Genomic DNA, 20,587 nt, shown 5'->3' with positions numbered 1-20,587 from the left:
GAATCAGAGATTATAAACTTTGAGGTCTTTTTTAAAAAATTTTTCTGCCTAATTCCTGATATTCTCTAAACAGGACCTTTTACTTAAGTTGTTAGTCTCAGCACAGACTACACAACTGGATCCTTCCCCTCCCATTCCAATATCCTTCTCAAGCTGGTTTGAGATGTATCTTACGTTGGCATCAGGCAGGGAACACGCCACGGTGTACTCTCAATCCTGCTTACAAAGTATGCTATCTGAACCCCTAACAATAGAATCCCCTATTAATACCAAGTCTCTTTTTTGCCTCCCTGAATGGCTACCTGTTCCACGGTCAGTTTTCTCCTCTTCCCTGCAGTTCTTTTCCTCATTCACACAGGGAGCAACTACCTCATTCCTGTTGGACAAGGTCTACACGACCTTGTGACTGTGTCAGTGTGCCTCGAGGATGGGTGCTGGGTCCACTATTGTTTGTCAGATATGTAAATGATTTGGATGGGAATATAGGAGGCATGACTAGTAGGTTTTGTGGATGACACCAAAATAGGTGGTGTAGTAGACAGTGAAGAAGGTTTCTCAGAGTACAATTGGATCTTGATCAACTGGGCTAGTGGGCCAAGGAATGGCAGCTGGAGTTTAATTTAGAGAATTGAAAGGTGTCGCATTTTGGTTAGCCAAACCAGAGTAGGACTTACACAGTTAATGGTAGGGCCCTGGAGAGTATTGTCAAACAGAGAGACTTCGGAGTGAGATACATAATCACTTGAAAGCGGCGTCACAGGTAGACAGGTGGTGAAGAAGGTAGTTGGCAATTTTGCCTTCTTTGGTCAGAACACTGAGTACAGGAGTTGGGATGCCTTGTTACTGCTTAACAAACATTGGTAAGGTCACATTTGGAGTACTGCGTGCAATTCTGGTCCCCAGGTGTTATTAAACTGGAAAGGGTGAAAAAAGGATTTACAAACATGTTACCAAGTTTGGAAGATTTGAGTTAAAAAGAGAGGCTGGATAGGCTGGAACTTGCTTCACTGAAGGGTAGGAAGCTGAGGGGTGGACATAGAGAAGGTGACTAGCCAAGGTGTTTCTCTGTGTAGGGGAGTCCAAAACTAGAGGGCATAGGTTTAAGGTGAGACAGAAAATATTTAAAAGGGTCCTGAGGGACAACTTTATAACACAGATTGTTGCATATATGGAATGAGATGCCAGAGAAAGTGATAGAGGTGAGTACAATTATAACATTTAAAAGACATTTGGACATGTGTGTGGATAGGAAGGGTTTAGAGGGATATAGACAATTGCAAGCAAATGGGACTAGTTCAGTTTAGGAAACCTGGTTGACATGGATACGTTCTGCCAAAGGGCTTGTTTCTATGCTGTTCTGTAAAGCAGTGTAGTAGATATAGCATACATGGTATTTGCGAGTTTTGAGAAGATTTGTAGCTCATGGTTGAGTTTCTGGTTGTAGGTTTGCTCACTGAGCTGGAAGGTAGAGATGTCTTTGTAGCCACTCTCCCCTATGTCAAAGACATCTCTGAGATGACTGCCAGACTACTTGTGATGACCCTTTGGCATCATGGTGACCCACAAACCCACCAACACACTAAAACAGTAGCTAATGAACTTGAACGACCCTATACAGACAACAAGCAAAATTAATGTCATTTACAAAATACCGTGCAAGAACTGGAACAAACACTACATTGGACAAACAGGCAGAAAACTAGCCACTAGGATATGTGGTCTTGTCATAACTCTACCTCTGGGTCAGAAAGTCCAAGTTCAAGACATACCATGTGATGGCCACAGACATATGTCATAACATGTCTGTACATGCTTTCTAAAATGAAAGTTATTTGGTTTCTGTTTCACTGGCTTGGAGCTGAATTGATAATGGTAGTAGTGGATGATTGCCTAAATGTGATGATTGGAAATTAAGAATTATTTCCTGAGAGAAGATTATAATTGGTGTTACTCTGGAGAAGAATGGCTGAAACTAATTGTTAAAAGTTGGTACGTGACTCCCCATCGATATTTTATCAAGCTGAATCTTTTGGTGAATAGGAAGTGAAGTGGCTCTGCGACATGAGTTACATCTACGCCAAGAAGAAAGCAAGGTATGACCCTTGCACTGTTTCTTCACACTGGAAGCATTATTAGATGTAAAGTATTCCTGGAGCTGGAGTCTCAACAATTAGAAACCGAATGGGTGGAAATTCTATTTAGAAGTATAGACAAAATTATAAGAAAGGTGACTTATTAAATGCATATGAGGCATGGACAGAATTTTATACATTGAGAAAGAACAGCTATTCTAAAGCATATATAATAGCATTTGGCAGAGTAGATCCAAAATGGCAAAAGCTTATAATTAGATGTTCCTACTTCAATGCTTGCCTTAAAATTTTTGGACTATATTATGAGGTTGTATTATAAGCGGCATTTCCTTTAATTTCTTTTCTTCTATGTGGATCTCCAAACTCTGGGTGCAGCAGCGACTTTTGGAACTGGAAGTCAGTGCTGCAGTCCACACCGGCATTGGGGCAGCTTCCTGTGCATCCACGCACCTTACAGGGAATGTTGATTATAACATTAAAAAAATTGAACTCTTAGTTCAAGGATTGTGTATATCGGCTTTTAAAATTTTTACTTAAAGAGAAGAGTAGAATTTATTAATAAAAGAACGGTGGATGCTTTAAATCAGAAACAAAAATAGAAATTACTGGAAAAGCTCAGCAGGTTTGGCAGCATTGTTAGAGAGAAATCAGAGTTAATGCTTTGGGTCGAGTTCTGAGGAAGGGTCAGTTGACCTGAAAAGTTAACTCTGATTTCTGTCCACAGATGCTGCCAAAACTGTTGTCTTTCCAGCAATTTCTATTTGTTTAGAAGTTGTAAATATTGCAAGGTGGTGATTGGAGTTAACTAATTCACTGGCTAGATATCAAGGGAGAACAGGTCAGATGCTAATGGTTGGAAGGAGCTGTAAGATTTAGCAATTAATAAACTATCCATAAAGAAAATTGTTTTGTTTTTCTGTCTCACTGTCTGGCTTGAATCTGAATTGACACAAGATATTTAATAAGATGCTTCATAATAGCAACTTGCATTTATCTCATGTCTTTAATTAAAAGGTTTGTTAGAAAAATCCACCATGGATAGCAAGTTGATTAATGGATTAGCAACAGAGTTAGAGTGTATGGATTCTGAAGAAGGGTCATTGGACTCAAAACATTTACTCTGTTTTCTATCCACAGCTGCTGCCAGACCTGCTGAGTTTTTCCAGCTATTTATCTATCTATCTATCTATTTATTTATTTATTTATTTATTTATTTTAGACTACATTGAAGTTGCTCAGTCTAGAGAAGTTTTGAGACTGGTGCACCCAGGATCAGTGTTGGTCCCCTTTTGTCCTTCTAAATGTATATATTGTGGAGTTGGTTAGAGTGTAATGGTCTTGCAATCTGATGACAAAAAGGAGGGAATTGGCAAATAGTAGGTTTTTCCAACAATCAACAATTATTTCTTAGTCATCATTAGATTTTCAATTCCACATAGGTAATAATTCACCCTTGATTTATTTGCACATCACTTCAATGTATAACTCTCGTTCTTTTTTTTCTTTCACAAGCAGGAACAGCTTCACCTTAACTACTTTAACCATTCAGCTTACACTTTCTCTCCAGGGAGAACATTCCTGAGTTCAATCTGTCCTCAAACCTCAAGCTTATCGTACCTGGAACCATTCTAGTAAATCTATTTTTTCTCTTTCCAATATGTTTGTAGGAAAGATGCAATGTGGCACACACAACTGTACACAATACTCCAGCTGAGACCTAACAAATGCCTTGCACAAATTCAATATCACCTCCTTGCTCTTGTACTCTATATTCAATAAACAAAGGTCGGAACACAGTGGTCTTTATTAACTCCTCTGCCCTCCTAGCCTTGCGAGTGACTTCATGTTCCTTATAAGAATAAGAAAAAAAAGACACTGATCAATTTGGATGCTACGCCATGGTTGAGCCTAAGAATTTGTAAACTGCATTAACTACTCTTTGAGGTTTGGGGAGTACAGGTATTAGAGCAGGGGCTGATGCATCCTCGACTTGGATATGCTGGAAAATAAATGGAGTCCTTGTATGTGATTCCTAAACATTATAGTTCATTTTGAATAGCTTTTGACATTATTTGGCTAACACACACCAAAGGCATTTAAGTCCTAGCAATGTAAGATGAGCAAATGCTCAATTTTTCTCCAGAGACATAGCAAAAGAAGACACTGAAGATGGTGACCAGCCACTAGAGGGCATCCTGGACAGTGGTTTGCTCTTTCATAGAAGGAAATAAGTACAGAATGTGTTCATTTACTAGAATCTGAACCTTTGGATTGAAGTGACAATGTTCCTGAAAAACCAGTTGCCAATTTTGAGGAGAATTTGTCCTTTCTTGAAGATAAAGAATTAAAGTTGTCTCCCGCACAGAACCTATGAAGGAGATGCAGCAACAGCAAATGCAGTCATACTAAGATGAAAGAGTTTATTTTGGAGCTAGTTGATTTGGGAGGATTACACTATTTGTCTCTAATCCTCCTGCTCCACAGGTTACACAGATTTAATTAATTAATTACTGATTTATTATAAAGCACATCTGTCAATGAAGATGTGAAATTCATTTAACTCACTTAGTTTGTAAGATGAAAGTATAAACGTTTACCCCTCCAAATAACCTGAAGTACAAACCAACAAAACACTTGCATCAGGTAATGGAATTTAAAAAAAATCCCATGGATGTCATAAACTAGGACAGATAACTCTAGGATCTTGGCAGATGTTGTATGCTCAGGAAATAGTATCTTGAACTTTTCAGGATCATTCAGACTGGACCAGGACCCCTGGTGCCATATAGGTCCCATACATGAGATTTTTAGGAGAACTGGACTTTTCCTTCCCCCAGATTAGCCCCTAACTGAAAAATTCAAATGATCCCTAAAGCAGAAAGTGAAACCTGACAGTTGTAAACCCAAGCTGGGGGTATGCAGTAAACAAACAGCTTTCATAAGACTTGTAACTTGCAAGTAATGCCTTGTTAAAAAATATTCCACTGCCCTTTCATTCATAATTTTTTAAAAAGGTGTCTCCATGATATTTCAAATTTGAGTCCTTAAACATTATTAAATATGAAGCGTTTGGAACAGTAGACACATTGTAAATGCAACACCATTCAAGATGCTGGGCATGAAACAAGAGATTGGGAGCTCGAATGCTCTTCAGCTATCTGTGCACTGTGGTTATAGTGTGTATTATCTAATAGATTCACAGTGGTAGCTCACCGAGGCTTCTTTGACAGTATTTGCATGCCTATGACCTTCATAATCTCTAAAGACAAGCTGTATACAGGGACATAATCCCCTGTAAACTGCATATTTCATGACCATTTCATCGGTATCCTGGAACACTGAACCTAACAGCACTATTCACAAAATTGGCTGCACCTGACCATGAAGACACTCCCCATGAATCATGAAGACAATTAATAATAAACAATAAATGCTAGTCACATCCATATCCCAAGGAAGAATTATGATTACATTACATTTAGGCTTGGGTAGTTTCAAAAGTATCCCTGAGAAGAGGATCTCTTAATATTTTTACCACATCTTTTTGAAGAAGACTCTGGTATTCCAGAGCCCTGGTCAGCATATGTCATTCAAATAGCATCACCAGTACACCATTTTTTATAGTACGAACAGAATAGTTATTATGAACCCATATTTCAATTATGTTTGCAGTTAACATCTATTATTTCCATGATCAATTTACTTTCTCGCATTTTTCTTAATTTCTGTACATTTTCTGTAATACATCGGATCTTTACATGACTAAATCAATTGTATATTTTTAAACAGTTTTTGTTTCTCAGAATACTCTTTTTCACACCCAGTGTGGATGGAATTTTAACTTGGGCCTTCTGGCTCAGAGGTATGGACATTAGCACTGTGCCTCAACAGCACAGTGTTCCTGCCTGGTTTCGAACAAGTGAACAATACATAATCACAAGTTACTATTAAAGCCAGGTTAATTGCAGAAAGATTTTAGATTAATATTTGAAGAAAATTAGAAAGCATTAGAAGAGAGGCAAATTAAATTGAGGATTAATAAATTGTTTTGCAGAGCTTCTGATGATGCAGAATCCAAAATATACAATGTCTTTTGCACTGATGTTCCATTTGTGACATGAGAAGTGTTATCTCTGAAGTTAGCCTCATCATCCAGGACACACTGAGCCCTCTCTGGTTCTGTTGGGACTGATAAATGCATATATTATTTTAACAGGAGGTTTGCTAATTGGGATTGAACTGTGGAATTGGAGGAGATTCCTTGCAGTTAATCAGAAGCATCAGTGTAACAATCAGATTGGATTGTCTGCATTCATGCCAATTCTGGCTTGAGTTCTTCAAATTCACATTGCTTGTTTTTCTAAGTTTTTTTTGAATCACAAAATAAACAGGAAGAATGGTCCAGTAAGAGAGGAAGAAATAGAAAACTGACAGGAATACTCTAATTTCATTTGTTGCAAGCAGTAGGTGGGCCTACCACATGGTCAGTGAGTTGTGGATGAATTTAGCTCGTTTAGCCCTATTTCAGCTTGTAATGATCTCTGATAAAACAGACCATCAATCAGACGTTTGCATAAATAAGTTAAAGGTTAGTTTATTGAAAGTTAATACTGAAGGTTTGTAAAAGATGGGCAGTGTTATTAACAAGAAATTACATATACCAAGATTGAAACTAACGAAGGCTCCAATATGTCATATATGGAATGAGCTGCCAGAGAAAGTGGTGGTGGCTGGTACAATTGCAACATTTAAAAGGCATCTGAATGAGTATGAATAGGAAGAGTTTAGAGGGATATGGGCCAAGTGGTGGCAAATGGGACTAGATTTGGTTGGGATATCTGGTCGGCATAGACGAGTTGGACCCAAGAGTCTATTTCCGTCCGGTACATCTCTATTACTCTGTCAGTCATATACCATTTGAAGTCATTGCTCAGGTTTTGTTGTTGAAGTGAAGATGTTAACTCTTGAAATCAGATCCAACAACTGGGATAACTTCTGTATTTGATTTATTATTATTTTCCTGGAGGGATGGGCTAGCCAGGTTTTACAAGGCAGATGATCTGCACATGTGGCACATTTAGCTGCACAGTTACTTATCAGTACATCATGGTCTGTTTTACGATGTTGCTATGTTACCCCTGTTCTGTCTTTCTTTCATGCTCACTCCATCTTTCCATTTTTTTCTCTTTTTTTTCAGTACACTCACACTCTTGCTTTCTTTCCCTGTCTTTCACACTTTCTCTTTCTTTCCAGTTTTGCTTTTTCTTTCCCCCAGCACCCCTAACTTCCTGCAGCATCTCTTGCCAGTAGGTGTCCATTGTCTTTCCTCCCGGTTCAGCTCTCTTCTTTCCTCATCACTATGCCTAGACATCCTTTTGCATCCCTCCCATCTGTCTGTGCTGTATTTAATTTAGTGAGATTTACAGAGCTGTTGTGAAACAATTGTAAGATCTATAATAGCACTGAATGTGGAATAAGCTGGTTGCTGCACCCTTCTCAGAGGGCACAACTTTTGATGTGGGTTCCCATAATTGTCTATATGTTATTTCTGTATTACCATGAAGGTAGTTTACATTTTGCAGCGTCTGTTTCAAAACTGATATTAGGAGTGTAATTTTCTCGATACTCTATACAGTTAATACCTAAACTGTTTTAAAAAAATTAGTTCACACAGTCACCATGCATCAGCTCTGTTGGCATTGGTGCCATCTATTGACGTAATTTGAGCTAGAAATGAGACAGACTTGTTTCTTTTGGCACTGTATGGTTGCAGTTATAGGACAAACTACAGAACCTTGTTATGAGTCATAATGTGATCAACTTTGGAGAAAAAAAGGTCCATGTTTTTAATGGCAAACTTTTTTTAAAAAGTAGTACAAGCCATGAGTTGTTTCCTTAAAGGATAGTTTTGATGTTTTTTTGAAATTTATTGTTTGTATTGTAACTTTGTTTAAATTCTGTGACATGAAAGATTTATAGCCTCAGATTCATTCTAAGTATGTTTCTAATGTAGCCACCATACATACAGGCCAAGAGCTGATTTTGATCTATGCCGTTAACAGATTTATGCCAAGGTAGTAGTGAGAGACTTGCCTCCCCAATGTTAGGAAGGGAATAATAAGCAGTTTTCCCATTCTCCAATGCTTTTTAGAGATCCAAGTTAAAAGTATGCATTTGGTTGCCTTGAGAACTGTATCAGATTCAGCCGTGATGTATTTTGGTGCAATGTTCAAGCTGCATTTGACGTCTAGATTTGATCTCTTAGCATGCTTAGTGTCAGTATTGTTTCTAGAGCACTAAAGAGTCAGTGTCGTCAGTATGAAGGAGGGGTTGACTGGTTGAACTTGAGCTCAAATACTGCTGGAGTTGCTGGCTAGTTCAGCATTTTGAGACTTTCTAGCCAGAATGGGTGAGTACACCATTCTGTGCTTCCTGCTGTAATTGAGCCATTTATCTTTGGGATTGGAATTGGGTGGTCGGTTAGATCAGTTGGCTGGATGACTGGTTTGAAATGCAGGGTGATGCCACCAGTGTGGGTTCAATTCCTGCACCAGCTGAGATTATCGTGAAGAGTCCTCTTTCTCAAACTTTTCCCTCACCTGAAATGTGGTGACCCTCAGGTTAAACATCACCTGTCATCCCTCTAACCCTAACTGTAGCTCTAACCCTTTTGCAGTCCTATGGTCTTGTAAGACTATGGAGACTTTACCTGTTTATCTTTGGGAATCCTTACTGTCCTTTGTGGGGCCTTGTGGAATCTATATCTTGGAGTACTTTGTTTTTAATTTAACCCAGGCCATCAAAGCAGATACTTCTGCCACCACAATAACACTTGAAACAAAAAGCATAGTTAGCATAAAAAAGCTGCCAGGGTGCTTACAAAGATGTGATGAGGTAGGGGGAGAGATGGAGCCAAAGGAAGTGATGAAAGGAGGTTTACTGCAAGCTTAGTCAAAGAAAGTATTTTAAATGAAATCTTGAAAAGAAAAGCATGTGGAGAAGTAAAGAAATTTTGGGAGGTAATTCTGGAGCATGGAACCTAATGGCTAAAAGTGTCAATAATAATACACAGGATAAAAAAGGAAATTCCAGTCAAGTCTGGAATCCGAGGGGTTGTTTGAGGTTGTACTGGAGGAGGAGATTACTGAAATTGGGGTGAGTTTATGCAGTTATCTGAATAAGTGGACAACAATTTTACATTTAATGAACTAGAAGGGGATGGTGGGTGCAGACTGCAAAGTTTTGGATGCACAAAGTTAATGGACAGTGAAGGATAGAAGATGTGTGGGGGAAGGATTGGAATAGTCACATTTGGGTGGGACAGAAGGTGTAGTTAAAAACTTTAAAATTTATGCTAAAGACAAGAATGATATGGAGGTGGAAGTAAGTGCCTCTCTGATGAGCAGAGACTCAAATTGGCTTTGAATGTGCGAACAGTTTGGTTTAACTTGCAATGATAACCAGGTTAGGGATAGAACTCTGGTTTGGATTTGCCAGTTACAGATGTTTGCTGTTCATCAAGTTGCACCATCGTATTTTCCCCTGAACAAAGTTGGTTGCTTTCTTCTTTGATACAAGTGGTTTGAAATAAACCAGGTGCTTCAGGCTTGGGTACTTTTGTTTTGCCACATTGATTGGAATCGACCCAAACTATTGGCATGAATTTGCCTCAGTCTGCTGGCAGTGAAGTGCCACATGTGAAGTTGTTCTCACTCAGGTTTAGAGTGGATGTAGATCCACAACACACATTTGTGTACATTTACACTCTAGTTGACAGCATTATTGAATCTCTTGGATGGACAAGATTACTTCTGTATGGAATGTTAAGATGTCAAACTCTTGAAATGAAGCAGTACCATCTAGGAGCACTTGATGTTGGTTCTAGTGACCTGGGATAGAAAGACTGTGTCACTCAGTATTAACATTCCTCTTGTTGAGTACAGAATTCAATTATTTTTAATGTAAGAACTGTCTTGAAGTTATTCAGCCTGATGGTTTGAAAGGATAGAGTTAGTGGAGAGCACTAATACTATTAAAGTAGATCCTTCAGTTGTACTGAACAAATTCATTTACCATCATGGCATTAATGCCTGTGTGTCTATTTCCTCTCATTTCAGTTAGAAACAGGGACATCTTGAAAGATTATAGAGCTGGAGGAGTTCAATGATGTGGTAGGGTGAAGCTGTGGGGATGAATTTGTCAACAAAGATGAGAATTTTAAATACAAAAAGTGAACTGACCAGGTACTAATGTAAGCCACAGAAAGATGAGTGAAAGGTTAACAAGGCTTGAGAATTAGCATAGAGCCAGGTTTAGCCCAAATTTATGCTGAGTAATGGATGGTAGGATTGTCAGGAGAGAATTAGTTTAGTCGAGTGTAGACTTAACAAGGCATGATGGTTTCATTAATTGAGGCAGTATCAGATGATATTCCACAGATGAAAATAAGTTGTTTTAGCAATGATATGGATATGGGACCAAATATGACAGCGTGATTGCTAACAGTCTGATTCAGCATCAAGTTGCTCGGGAGATGGATGGAGTCAGTATCTCAGAAACAGCTGATGGTATACAGGGTATCCAAGACAGTGTTTTTGTTCTTGCAGATACTTTATTTGGAGGCTATGCATGGATATATTAATGATTTAAGACTTGAATGTAGGAAGGTTGATCAGTGAGTTTGCAGATGATCTGAAAATTGGTGAGGTGCTAACTAGTTAAAAGAATAGCTTTAGATTACAAGAGTCTTTAGATGGGTTGGTCAGATGAACTGATCAGTGGCAAATGGAATTCAGTCTGGATAAATATAAAGTGAGGCACTTGGGCAGTACAATCAAGGGAAAAATATGCAAAGTGACTAGTATGACCCTGGGAAGCACCGAGCCTCAGAGGGATCTTGATATGCATGTCCACTGGTCCCTTAAGGTGGCAGGGTAGACAGATAAAATGGTTAAGAAAGCATAGGGCATACTTCACTTCGTTAGCTGAGGCATACAGTTTAAGACTAGAGCAGATTGGCTGGAATTGTATAAAACATTGATTAGGTCACAGCTAAAATATTGTGTGCAGTTGTGGACTCCACATTATCGGAGGAATGTGATTGCACTGGAGAGGGTGCAGAGAGCATGTATCGGGATGTAGGATGGGCTGGAGACTTTGTTATAAAAAGAGATTGTATTGACTGGTTTGTTTTCCTTGAAGCAGAGGAGACTGAGGGATAGCATGCTTGAGATGTATAAAATTATGAAGGACGTAGATAGATTGGACAGGAAGGAACTTTCCCCCTTGATGGAGGGATCAATGAATAGGGGGCATAGATTTCAGGTAAGGAATAGGAGACTTAGAGGAAATCGTTTCAACATTTACAGCATACACTTGAAATGCCAAGGCATACAAGGCTAAGGGCTGAGTGCTGGAAAATGGGATTAGAATGGTCAGGTGGTGGTTTTTTGATAACTGCTGACTTGATGGGCTGAAGGGCCAGTTTCTGAGCTGTAGATCTCTATGATTTTATGACTTTGTTGTTCATCCAGCACTACATGTTGGACAAGCATTTGGAGGGGGGTCTAAAGAGGTGACAGTGTAATGTAGCTCGGTGTTTTTCATATAAACTTGATGTACGTGAGGGTAGCATGTAGATGAGAAATGGGTTTGGACCACTTGAGATTACAGATGAAGTGAAGCCAATGCAGGCAATTCTCTGGCTGCAACCAAAAAGGTAAAGATCGTCACCTTAGTTTTAATACCCAGTTTGAATATCTGGAAGATTTGAAATAAAAATGAAAAGTAGTCCCAAAGCTGGCAGCTGTTTGGATCCTCCTCTGCATACAAAATTGTTTGGAGCGCTGCTCACTTCAAATTGGAGTCAGGAGGTAAGACAAAAGAGCAAGTGGTCATAGTAATCAATACAGCACCAAAGACTCTGAAAGTATACTCACTTGGCTTTACATCAGGAATCATCTTTTTGCAAGTTATTTATACTAAAGGGAATCTTAAAAAGAAATCCAATATTAGGTTTTAATGTAATTATCAAAGTGAATTGAAATATTAATTCCAGGAGTGAAAGTTGAAGGTCCTTTTTTATGGTTTTAGAAAATTAGTGATTTGTGGAAAATGCATTGTTAATTTTTTTTAGAATTTATTCTGAAGTCTTGGAACCAGTTGTTTCACCAGTTAGAAGCTTAAAATATACTTGTAATCAAATCTTTGTTAAAATGAACATGTGCCTTTTTTTTATAAAGTCATTTTCACTCTTCTTCTGTTTTTCCAATGGCTTATTTGATTTGGCATTAACTAAGCTTGCAGTTGTTGAATCCGAGACAGTGAAACTTGCTCGTGGAATGGATTGTATTTGGAATATATTTTTAAATGGTGATCTCATGTCGAGCTATTAACCTTGTTTGTGTAATGTCTGTGCACCAATGTAGTGTTCCATTTTATGTTTCCATCAATTTTGCCCTCTGTTGAGGATGAAAAAAGACTTCAAGGTAGTGGCAATATCAGAACAATATTGAAAGACAAAGTGGATAGCTAGCTGTGTTGTGGGTTAACTGTTGGCCGGTACATGGGAATAATCAACTAACTAGTCTCCCTTCCTCTGCCAATGTGCTGTCTTGTGTCTGCTGTCTGCTGTGCCTCACCATGGTTGTGCAGCTAAATACATTTTAGGTTTTTTGTATATTCTAGTCAATTTGTGAAATGTAAACATGAAAGGAACTTTACTTAAAGCTGCAGTTTACAAGGCCTCCACTGAACTATCTGAGTGAAGTGATGCTTTTTTTAAATTCATTTACAGGATGTGGGAGTTGCTGGCAGGGCCAGCATTTATTACCCATCCCTAATAACCCTTAGCTGAATGGCTTGTTAAGTCATATTTAGAGGGCAGTTAAGAATCACTCCCATTATAGTCAGGTCTGGAATTACAAGTCAGCCAGACTGGTGGGGTCAGTGGGTTTGATTCCTTGTAAAATATTAGTATAGATTGGTTTCTGCAATGATCCAGAAGTAACACCATTGATTATGCTTGCCGTTTATTCAAGTTTTATCTGTTGGCTGGCTTTAAATTCCCAGCTGCTGTACTTGGACTTGTAATCCGGAAGCATGAGTTCAAAACTGATAGCAAAACCAGTATGCTGCTGGTTAACTTCAGTGTGCTATCCATTAATACACAAATGCTGTATACGTAGTAATTCATTAAGTTTGCTCTCTCCAAGCAAGGGCTGATCTTGTCACATGCTTTTGCTTTGAAAATATACTTTTGACTTTCTATTACTTTTTAATCTATTTTAGGTTATGAAATGTATTTTGTCCAATGCTCATCAATAAATAAAATGACCTTGCTGGTTTAATTTTGAAATACTGTATGAGTGTTCAGACTTTATTTTTGGGTGCTTCTAGTGACGAGAATTGCTACTGCAATTGTAATTACCTATTTGTAATTACTTTAAAAATACAGGTTTTACAACAATTTAAACTTTTTTTTTGTTTTAGTTTTGAAAGCAAAGCTGAGAGTCCCCAAACCAACAAGGATCAGTTGCTATGTTGAGGTGACAGTGGATGGTCTGAACAGTGAAACTAAGAAAACTGGAAAACGAAATGGAAACCTCCATCCACAGTGGAATGAGACATTGACCTTGTAAGGCAAAACTACCATTTTATTATTTCCTGTTGCATACAACTCATGGATTCAACACAGACAAAATGTAATTTAATGCAGTCTCCTTGTGAGATGAAGCATATTTCTTTGACAAATTGTGTTTTGTGCCTGAATGAGATTAGAAGTAATATAACAGAGATTCATTCCGTGGTCATTTTCTCCAGAATTAGCCCAGGTTGAAACCTAAACCCTCAGTGTTGAATATGTATCATGTATAAAAGTTTTACATTTGTCTTCTCATTTAAAATTGTTGATCCCTATTTGTGTACCTTATTTGATCCAAAGTAATGTTTTAAATCTGTTGCTAAACTCTTCCAAATTGCCATCTTAATTGTGCAGTGAATGGATTAGATAAACTTCTTTGTACATGGAATCATAAAATCCCTGCAGTGTGGAAACAGACCCTTCGGCCCAACAACAAGTCAATACCGACCCTCCAAACTGAAACCCACCCAAACCTATCCCCCCTACCCTAATGCATCTAACTACACATCCCTGAACACTATGGGCAATTTAACATAGCCAATTCACCTAATCTGCGCATCTTTGAACTGTGGGAGGAAACTGGAGCACCCGGAGGAAACACACGCAGACATGGGGCGAATGTACATAGTCAGTGTATTGCCAAATATTTTGATTCCATCTCACGCATGAAAAGTTTAAAGCACTGTAATGCATCCTGGATCATGTGAATGATTCCAGTTTACACGTCAATATACATTACACTGGTTCTCTAAACACTTGGAGATGTGAATTTGATCTTCTTGATGTAACGAGTGAATGAAATGATTCGATTTGGACATTTATGTAAATTTAGCATGGTGCAAAGCAAACTGCTTTCTCCAGTGTGAATAATATTGTCTCTTACTCTTTATTCCATATTTCTCCTGATCTGTCATCTTGTCTCTTCATAATCAATTGATTTTACAATGCAGAAGTAGAGTCAGAGAACCACTACAATGGGAAGGAGGCCATTCAGTTCATTGAGTCTGCACCAACCCTCTGAACAGCATCTGACCCAGAACCAGTCCTTTCTCCTTTCTGTGCAATCCAATACTTACAGTGGCTAATCCACCTAGCCTACATATCCCTGGAGACTACAGACAATTTTGCATGGCCAATCCACCTCACCTACACATCTTTGGAGTGTGGGCGGAAGCCAGAGCACCTGGAGCAAGCCTATGTAGACACTGGGAAAGTGTGCAAATTCCACACAATCACCTGAAGCTGGGTCTCCAAGTGTTTAGAGAACCAGTGTAATGCATATTGACGTGTAAACTGGAATCATTCACGTGATCCAGGATGCATTACTGTGCTTTAAACTTTTCATGTGTGTGATGGAATCAAAATAGTGCTGGCTTTCTGAAAGAGCTACGCTCTAGTCCCTTCCCCTGTTAATTCTGATATCATTTTGATTCGTCTGGTCCATAAAGAAACTTTTTAAATATTTTAAGGAAGTGTCAGATAATCTTTAGGCCTGGCTGGTTTTCCCTTAAGTTTTTATCCTGTTTGGGAAAAGTGCCACTGCTGCCCAGGCAGACACCAGATTAACATTGCTCAGCCTTGGCAATGACTTGGTAATGGCCTGATCTGCATAATTTAACAGTGCCCTCTGGTGGGAGACCATCCTGCTTGAACATTAAATCTACAGCCAACCATAGGTAAGCTGAAGAGAATGGGTCACAGAGTCATACAGCATAGAAACAGGCCTTGGGTCAGATTGCAGCTTCATTTAACTGCTGTGATGATGGTTTATAATATACTATTTTATTATTTGGGAACTTGGATTCTATAAGAGAGTTAAATGGAATTTTAGTCTTCAATACTGAAAAGGGTCAAAGTCATTTGGAATGGTAAGCTAAATACAACATTGCCAGAAATCATATGATTTGATCTTTGTGACTCAACAAGCTATCTGATGAGATAATTGCTGCTTTATGTTGACTTGAACTTATATGGCCCACAAAAGGGAAGGCCAAAGCCCGAAGGAAGTCACAATTCAGCAGAAAAGATCCGTACCAGCAGATACGCTGTCTAGCAATTTAAAAGTAGTCAATGTCTTGGGTCTGTTTCTTAAAGATCATTCAGAAAAGTCAATGAACTAGCCTGGAAGATTGTGTATCTCTGGGACAGACAAAAGCAGAGAGAATCACATCTGTTGAATGTGCACAAAGTTGCAGACATTTTTGTAATTTCAATAAAAACATTTTTATGTGAAGGAACATAGAATATTACAGTTCAGTACAGGCCCTTCGGCCCTCTGTTGCACCAACCCGTGGAACTGATCTGAAGCCCGTCTGACCTACACTATTCCATTTCATCCGTATGTTTATCCAATGACCATTTAAATGCCCTTAAAGTTGGCGAATCTACTACTGTTTCAGGCAGGGCGTTCCATGCCCCTACTACTGAGTAAAGAAACTACCTCTGACATCTGTCCTATATCCATCATCCCTCAATTTAAAACTATGTCACCTCATACTAGCTGTTACCATCAGAGGAAAAATGCTCTCACTGTCCACCCTATCTAACTCTCTGATTATCTTATAAGTCTCAAATAAGTCACCTCTCAACCTTCTTTCTAACAAAAACAGCCTCAAGTCCCTCAGCCTTTGCTCACAAGACCTTCCCTCCATACCAGGCAATATCCCAGTAAATCTCATCTGAACCCTTTCTAAAGCTTCCACATCTTTTCTATAATGTGGTAACCAGGAAGGAGTGATACTTCACTGGGTTTGTGTGTCTTGAAGGATATTGTTAGGAAAATGGGTTGAATCTTTTTGCTGTTTCCATATTGTCCTGTAATAGCTTTTTTGAATTTACTTTTGTGTAATGAACATGTGTTATTTTACCAAAATTAGATTGAAGTTAAAAGTGCATTGACAGCCTTATATGAATATTTTTTGTGAATGGTCACCACAGTAATCAAATTCCCAAGCTGGCTTAAACTCTGGAATCTGACTTGTTCTGTGTTACCATCAACTAGGATCATAATGTTGTTCCAGCCTCTGGACTTGGTCTTTGCCTGATGATGCTATTATCTTGGAGTTAGAGACAGTAACATTGGACCATAGTTTAATGTGGCTCCTGTGTTAGGTGTGTGGATGAAAAGATGCCAGTGAGACAACTCTATGAAGGAGACAGAATTGAAGAGTCTTTTAGAACCCAATCAATGGGGCACATTCACCAGTTTTCTATACTTAATCAGAATTATTATTTATTACAAGTAAATAGATTTTCAATATAGAAGTAGTTATCATTGATACAAAACTGAGTTAAAACTGTAACCACTTTATAAAAGTCACCCTGTGCCTGTGTACACACACACACACAAACAAAATAAATCAATGTAATGGAGGGAAGGAAGTTCAGTGTCCCTTTGCTGATGATAACACTATTTCTCAACCTTCCATCTTCAGATGCGTTCACTCTAGGAGGCACAGGGTAACTGTTTCCTATGTATGCAAATCCATGACTTATAAATTAAATGTTATAGCAACTGGTGAGGGAAAGTAAATTGACCATGTTCAGACTTATGATGTTTTTTACTGTAGGAAAAGACAGCTCCTTTCCTTCCAGAGGTCTGAGGTCTTCTACCTCAAGCATTAACCCACAAGCTGTTCAAATAATTGTTGGCCAGCAGGAGGCCTTTGTCATTGGCCTGTGGAATGGTGACCAGTTGACAGTTGGCTCCTTGTTGCCAGCTAAATTTCCATTCGTACGCAGCCTCTTGTCTCCAGCTTATCTAAAACTAGGCTTTCTCTCTGCTTGAACCATCAGCTGTGTAAACTTTTCTAATGAGTGTCAGGTAACTTGCTTTTAAAAAGTGTAGTAATCCTTGGCTTTTTAAGTAGCTGTTTTCCCATTGCAGAAGAAAATTAAACAATGTTATCTTTACACTGCAAATTCTTATTGGGGATATTTCCACTGAATAGATAGAAATAGAAAGAGATTTAATAAAGATCTATAAAGTTAAATCAATTTGCAAGCGAATGAAGGACTATTATGTTTGGGGAGTCATAGGCGAAGGCTGTTTGATTTAGTTTTTGTTACTGGCCATTATACCTTGTCAGTGATCAACAGGAACTGAAAGGACTATGGATACTGTAAATCAAAGACGAACATGGAAATTGATGGAGAAGCTTAGCAGGTCTGGCAGCATCAGATAAATCAGAGTTAATGTTTTGGGTTGAGTGACCCTTCCTCAAAAGTGATCAGTACTTGTATGTTTGAAGCACTTTGGGGTAAAAGCAGAAGAAAAATGCCAACACAGATCTGGATTTTTTTCATTATAAGTGTGGTGGAATTTGGGAGGTGAAGAAAAAGCACTAACAGTGCAGTTGGTCCTGTGCCTTGCAGCTGATGAAGTTGACAGTAGTGCCTGTGATTTACAACAAAAAGCACAAACATACTGGCAGTCAGGTTAGTTCTGCTAATGGGGTAGGTCAAGAGATGTGGTTGAGTTGGAGAAGATTAGGAAGCAATCTGGATACACTGATGTGGAATTATTTTTAATAAAATGGAAATGCATAGTTAAACATGCAGTATCTGTTTTTAGAGAGGGAAAGGCAGTTTAATGTTTTAACTGGTATTGTAAGACTTCAAGAGAAGATGCACAGAACAACTCAGTATCTCAAATCCAATTTTCTTTTTTTCCCTCTGGTGAAATGCTTTGCCATTTTGACTTGGAAGAGCACCTTCTGTTGAAAATGAATCCTGCTTGGGTTATGTTTTCATGGCAGCATATAATTGAAGCAAGCAATACAACATTTAAAATGACTGACTCTGGGCTGAAGTCCAGTCTGTTGTCGATAACCTTAGTGGCTTATTTTGGGCAACTAAGTTTGGTAAATCTGGGCAGTATATACATAGATTTTAAGAACCTGTGCTGGGAATTTTGAGGGGTTTTTATGTATCCATATTAGCTCTGAATTCTTCTTTTGTAATGACATGTTTTTCGTCTTAGGAATGTAACGCCACAGAGCAAATTGGAGCTGAAAGTCTGGAACAGTCATGCCTTGAAAAATGAACGCTTTGGCAGTGTGACTCTTGATGTCTCTGACATTTTAAAGAAGAACAATGGAAAGTGTGAGTTCACTTGCTGTGTATTTTTAAAATTAATTTTACCATGCAAGGTTTCAAAATCAACATTTTCATTATCTAACTAAAGTCATTGAAAACAAAATGGATTGCTGTGTTTGTTATTGTATTTCTTTCATTTATCCGTGAATAAAGAATAAGAATGCAATTCGTATTCTGTATGTCTGATAAATGGAGAGAAATCTGGCTGCTTTAAGTTGGCAAAAACTACCTAGATCTCAAAGACTTGATTATATTGTAAGACTTGCTGACGCTTACTTCAGTACAAGAGACAAATACTTGGAGAGGAAACATGAATGTTAATAGTATTGGTGCCGGCATTTGAAACAGTGTGGCCGATGTATTACAGTCTGTGCCTAAAGACACAGCATACACATTGCCAGAGTTGAAAAAGCATAAATGCTTTGCTGTTTTACACAATATTGTTAACTATTTGGAGAAATTAGCAATGTATCTAACTCCTTTCTCAGTTACATATTATTGTGCTTACTAATTAAAGTGATTTTGCTTCAACTAGAAACTTATCTGGAGTCTTGAATGATTGAAAAAGGTGCAAGTGCATCTCTGATAAGGCTCAGTTTTGGTGTTTTTTAATTACAGAATTCCACAGCAATTGAAAATTTTAAATTAGAAAGGAAAAGAGTTTTAGTTTTGGAGAAATCCCTTTTAAAGACTGCTTTCAAAATTATTGCATTCCTATTATGAAACAGTACTTATTGATTCTTCGTTATACAAATATGCGATAGAACTATATGCAGTGCTGGTCGCCACATAGTTCGAAGGACATGATTGCACTGGAGAGGGTGCAGAAGTGATTTTGCAAGGATGTTGCCTGGGATTAAAATTCTCATTATAAGGAGAACCTGCATATGCTGAGTTTGTTTTCCTTGGAGCATAGGAGGCTGAGATGGGGTTCTGATTGAGGTGTACAAAGTTATGAGAAGAATCGACAGAGTAGATCAAGAGAATCTCTTCCCAATGGCAGACATGTCTAAGACCAGAGAGCATAATTTTAACCTGAGGAGCAAGTGGTTTAGAGGAGATGTGAGGAAAAAAAAATTACCTAGTTGGTGGTGAATATATAGAACATGCTGCCTGGGAGAGTGGTGGAGGGAGGTACTCTGGCAACATTTAAGAAGCATCTGGATGCATACTTACAATACCAAGGCATAAGGTTATAGACCAAGTGCAGATAAATGAGATCAGTGCAGTTTGGTATTTGTTAGCCAGCATTGACGTCATTGATTGAGGGCCTGTTTCATTGTTGTATGACTTTATAAAACTGGCATTGTGGTTATTTCACCTCAGGTTTTTATTATTTTCACTTCTGCACATCCTTTAATTTTTGCACCTTTCGGGTCAGTTGAGAGAATAGACATGCAGGTAATCTTCTCCTGGACTTCTGACACTGCTGTTTACTTTATATTTATTCATGGGATGTGGGTGTTGCCAGCATTTCTCGACCTCTTTGCTCTGGGTCTGGAGTCGCATGAATGCCAAACCAGGTAAGGTTGGCTGATTTCCTTCCCTAAAAAGCATTATTGAACCAGATGGGTTGCAACAATCAACCATTCTCGTCATTAGGCTAATTTTCTAATTCCAGATTGTCTTTTTAAAAAAATTGAATTCAAATTTTCACCGTTTGCCATGATGGGATTTGAACACATAGCCCCATAACACTAAACTACAGTTCTGGATTACTAGTCCAATGACATTACCATAACACCACATCTTTAAT

General features: G+C 38.4%; 1 protein-coding gene across 2 annotated transcripts in view; it reads left to right on the top strand.

Annotated features, from left to right (window-relative positions):
• The window catches only part of wwp2 (WW domain containing E3 ubiquitin protein ligase 2), a 202,813-nt gene that overhangs the window by 31,314 nt on the left and 150,912 nt on the right, over positions 1-20,587 (top strand). For both annotated transcript variants that reach the window (XM_072595995.1, XM_072595996.1), the window contains exons 3-4: positions 13,584-13,728; positions 18,716-18,837. In XM_072595995.1, the coding sequence (XP_072452096.1) occupies positions 13,584-13,728; positions 18,716-18,837 (267 nt within the window). The remainder of the gene's footprint in view (positions 1-13,583; positions 13,729-18,715; positions 18,838-20,587) is intronic.

Source organism: Chiloscyllium punctatum, chromosome 26, assembly GCF_047496795.1.
Source record: "Chiloscyllium punctatum isolate Juve2018m chromosome 26, sChiPun1.3, whole genome shotgun sequence".
Classification (NCBI taxonomy): Eukaryota; Metazoa; Chordata; class Chondrichthyes; order Orectolobiformes; family Hemiscylliidae; genus Chiloscyllium; species Chiloscyllium punctatum.
Note: the sequence above shows the minus strand (reverse complement) of the source record. Positions and strands in the feature narration are given on the sequence as shown.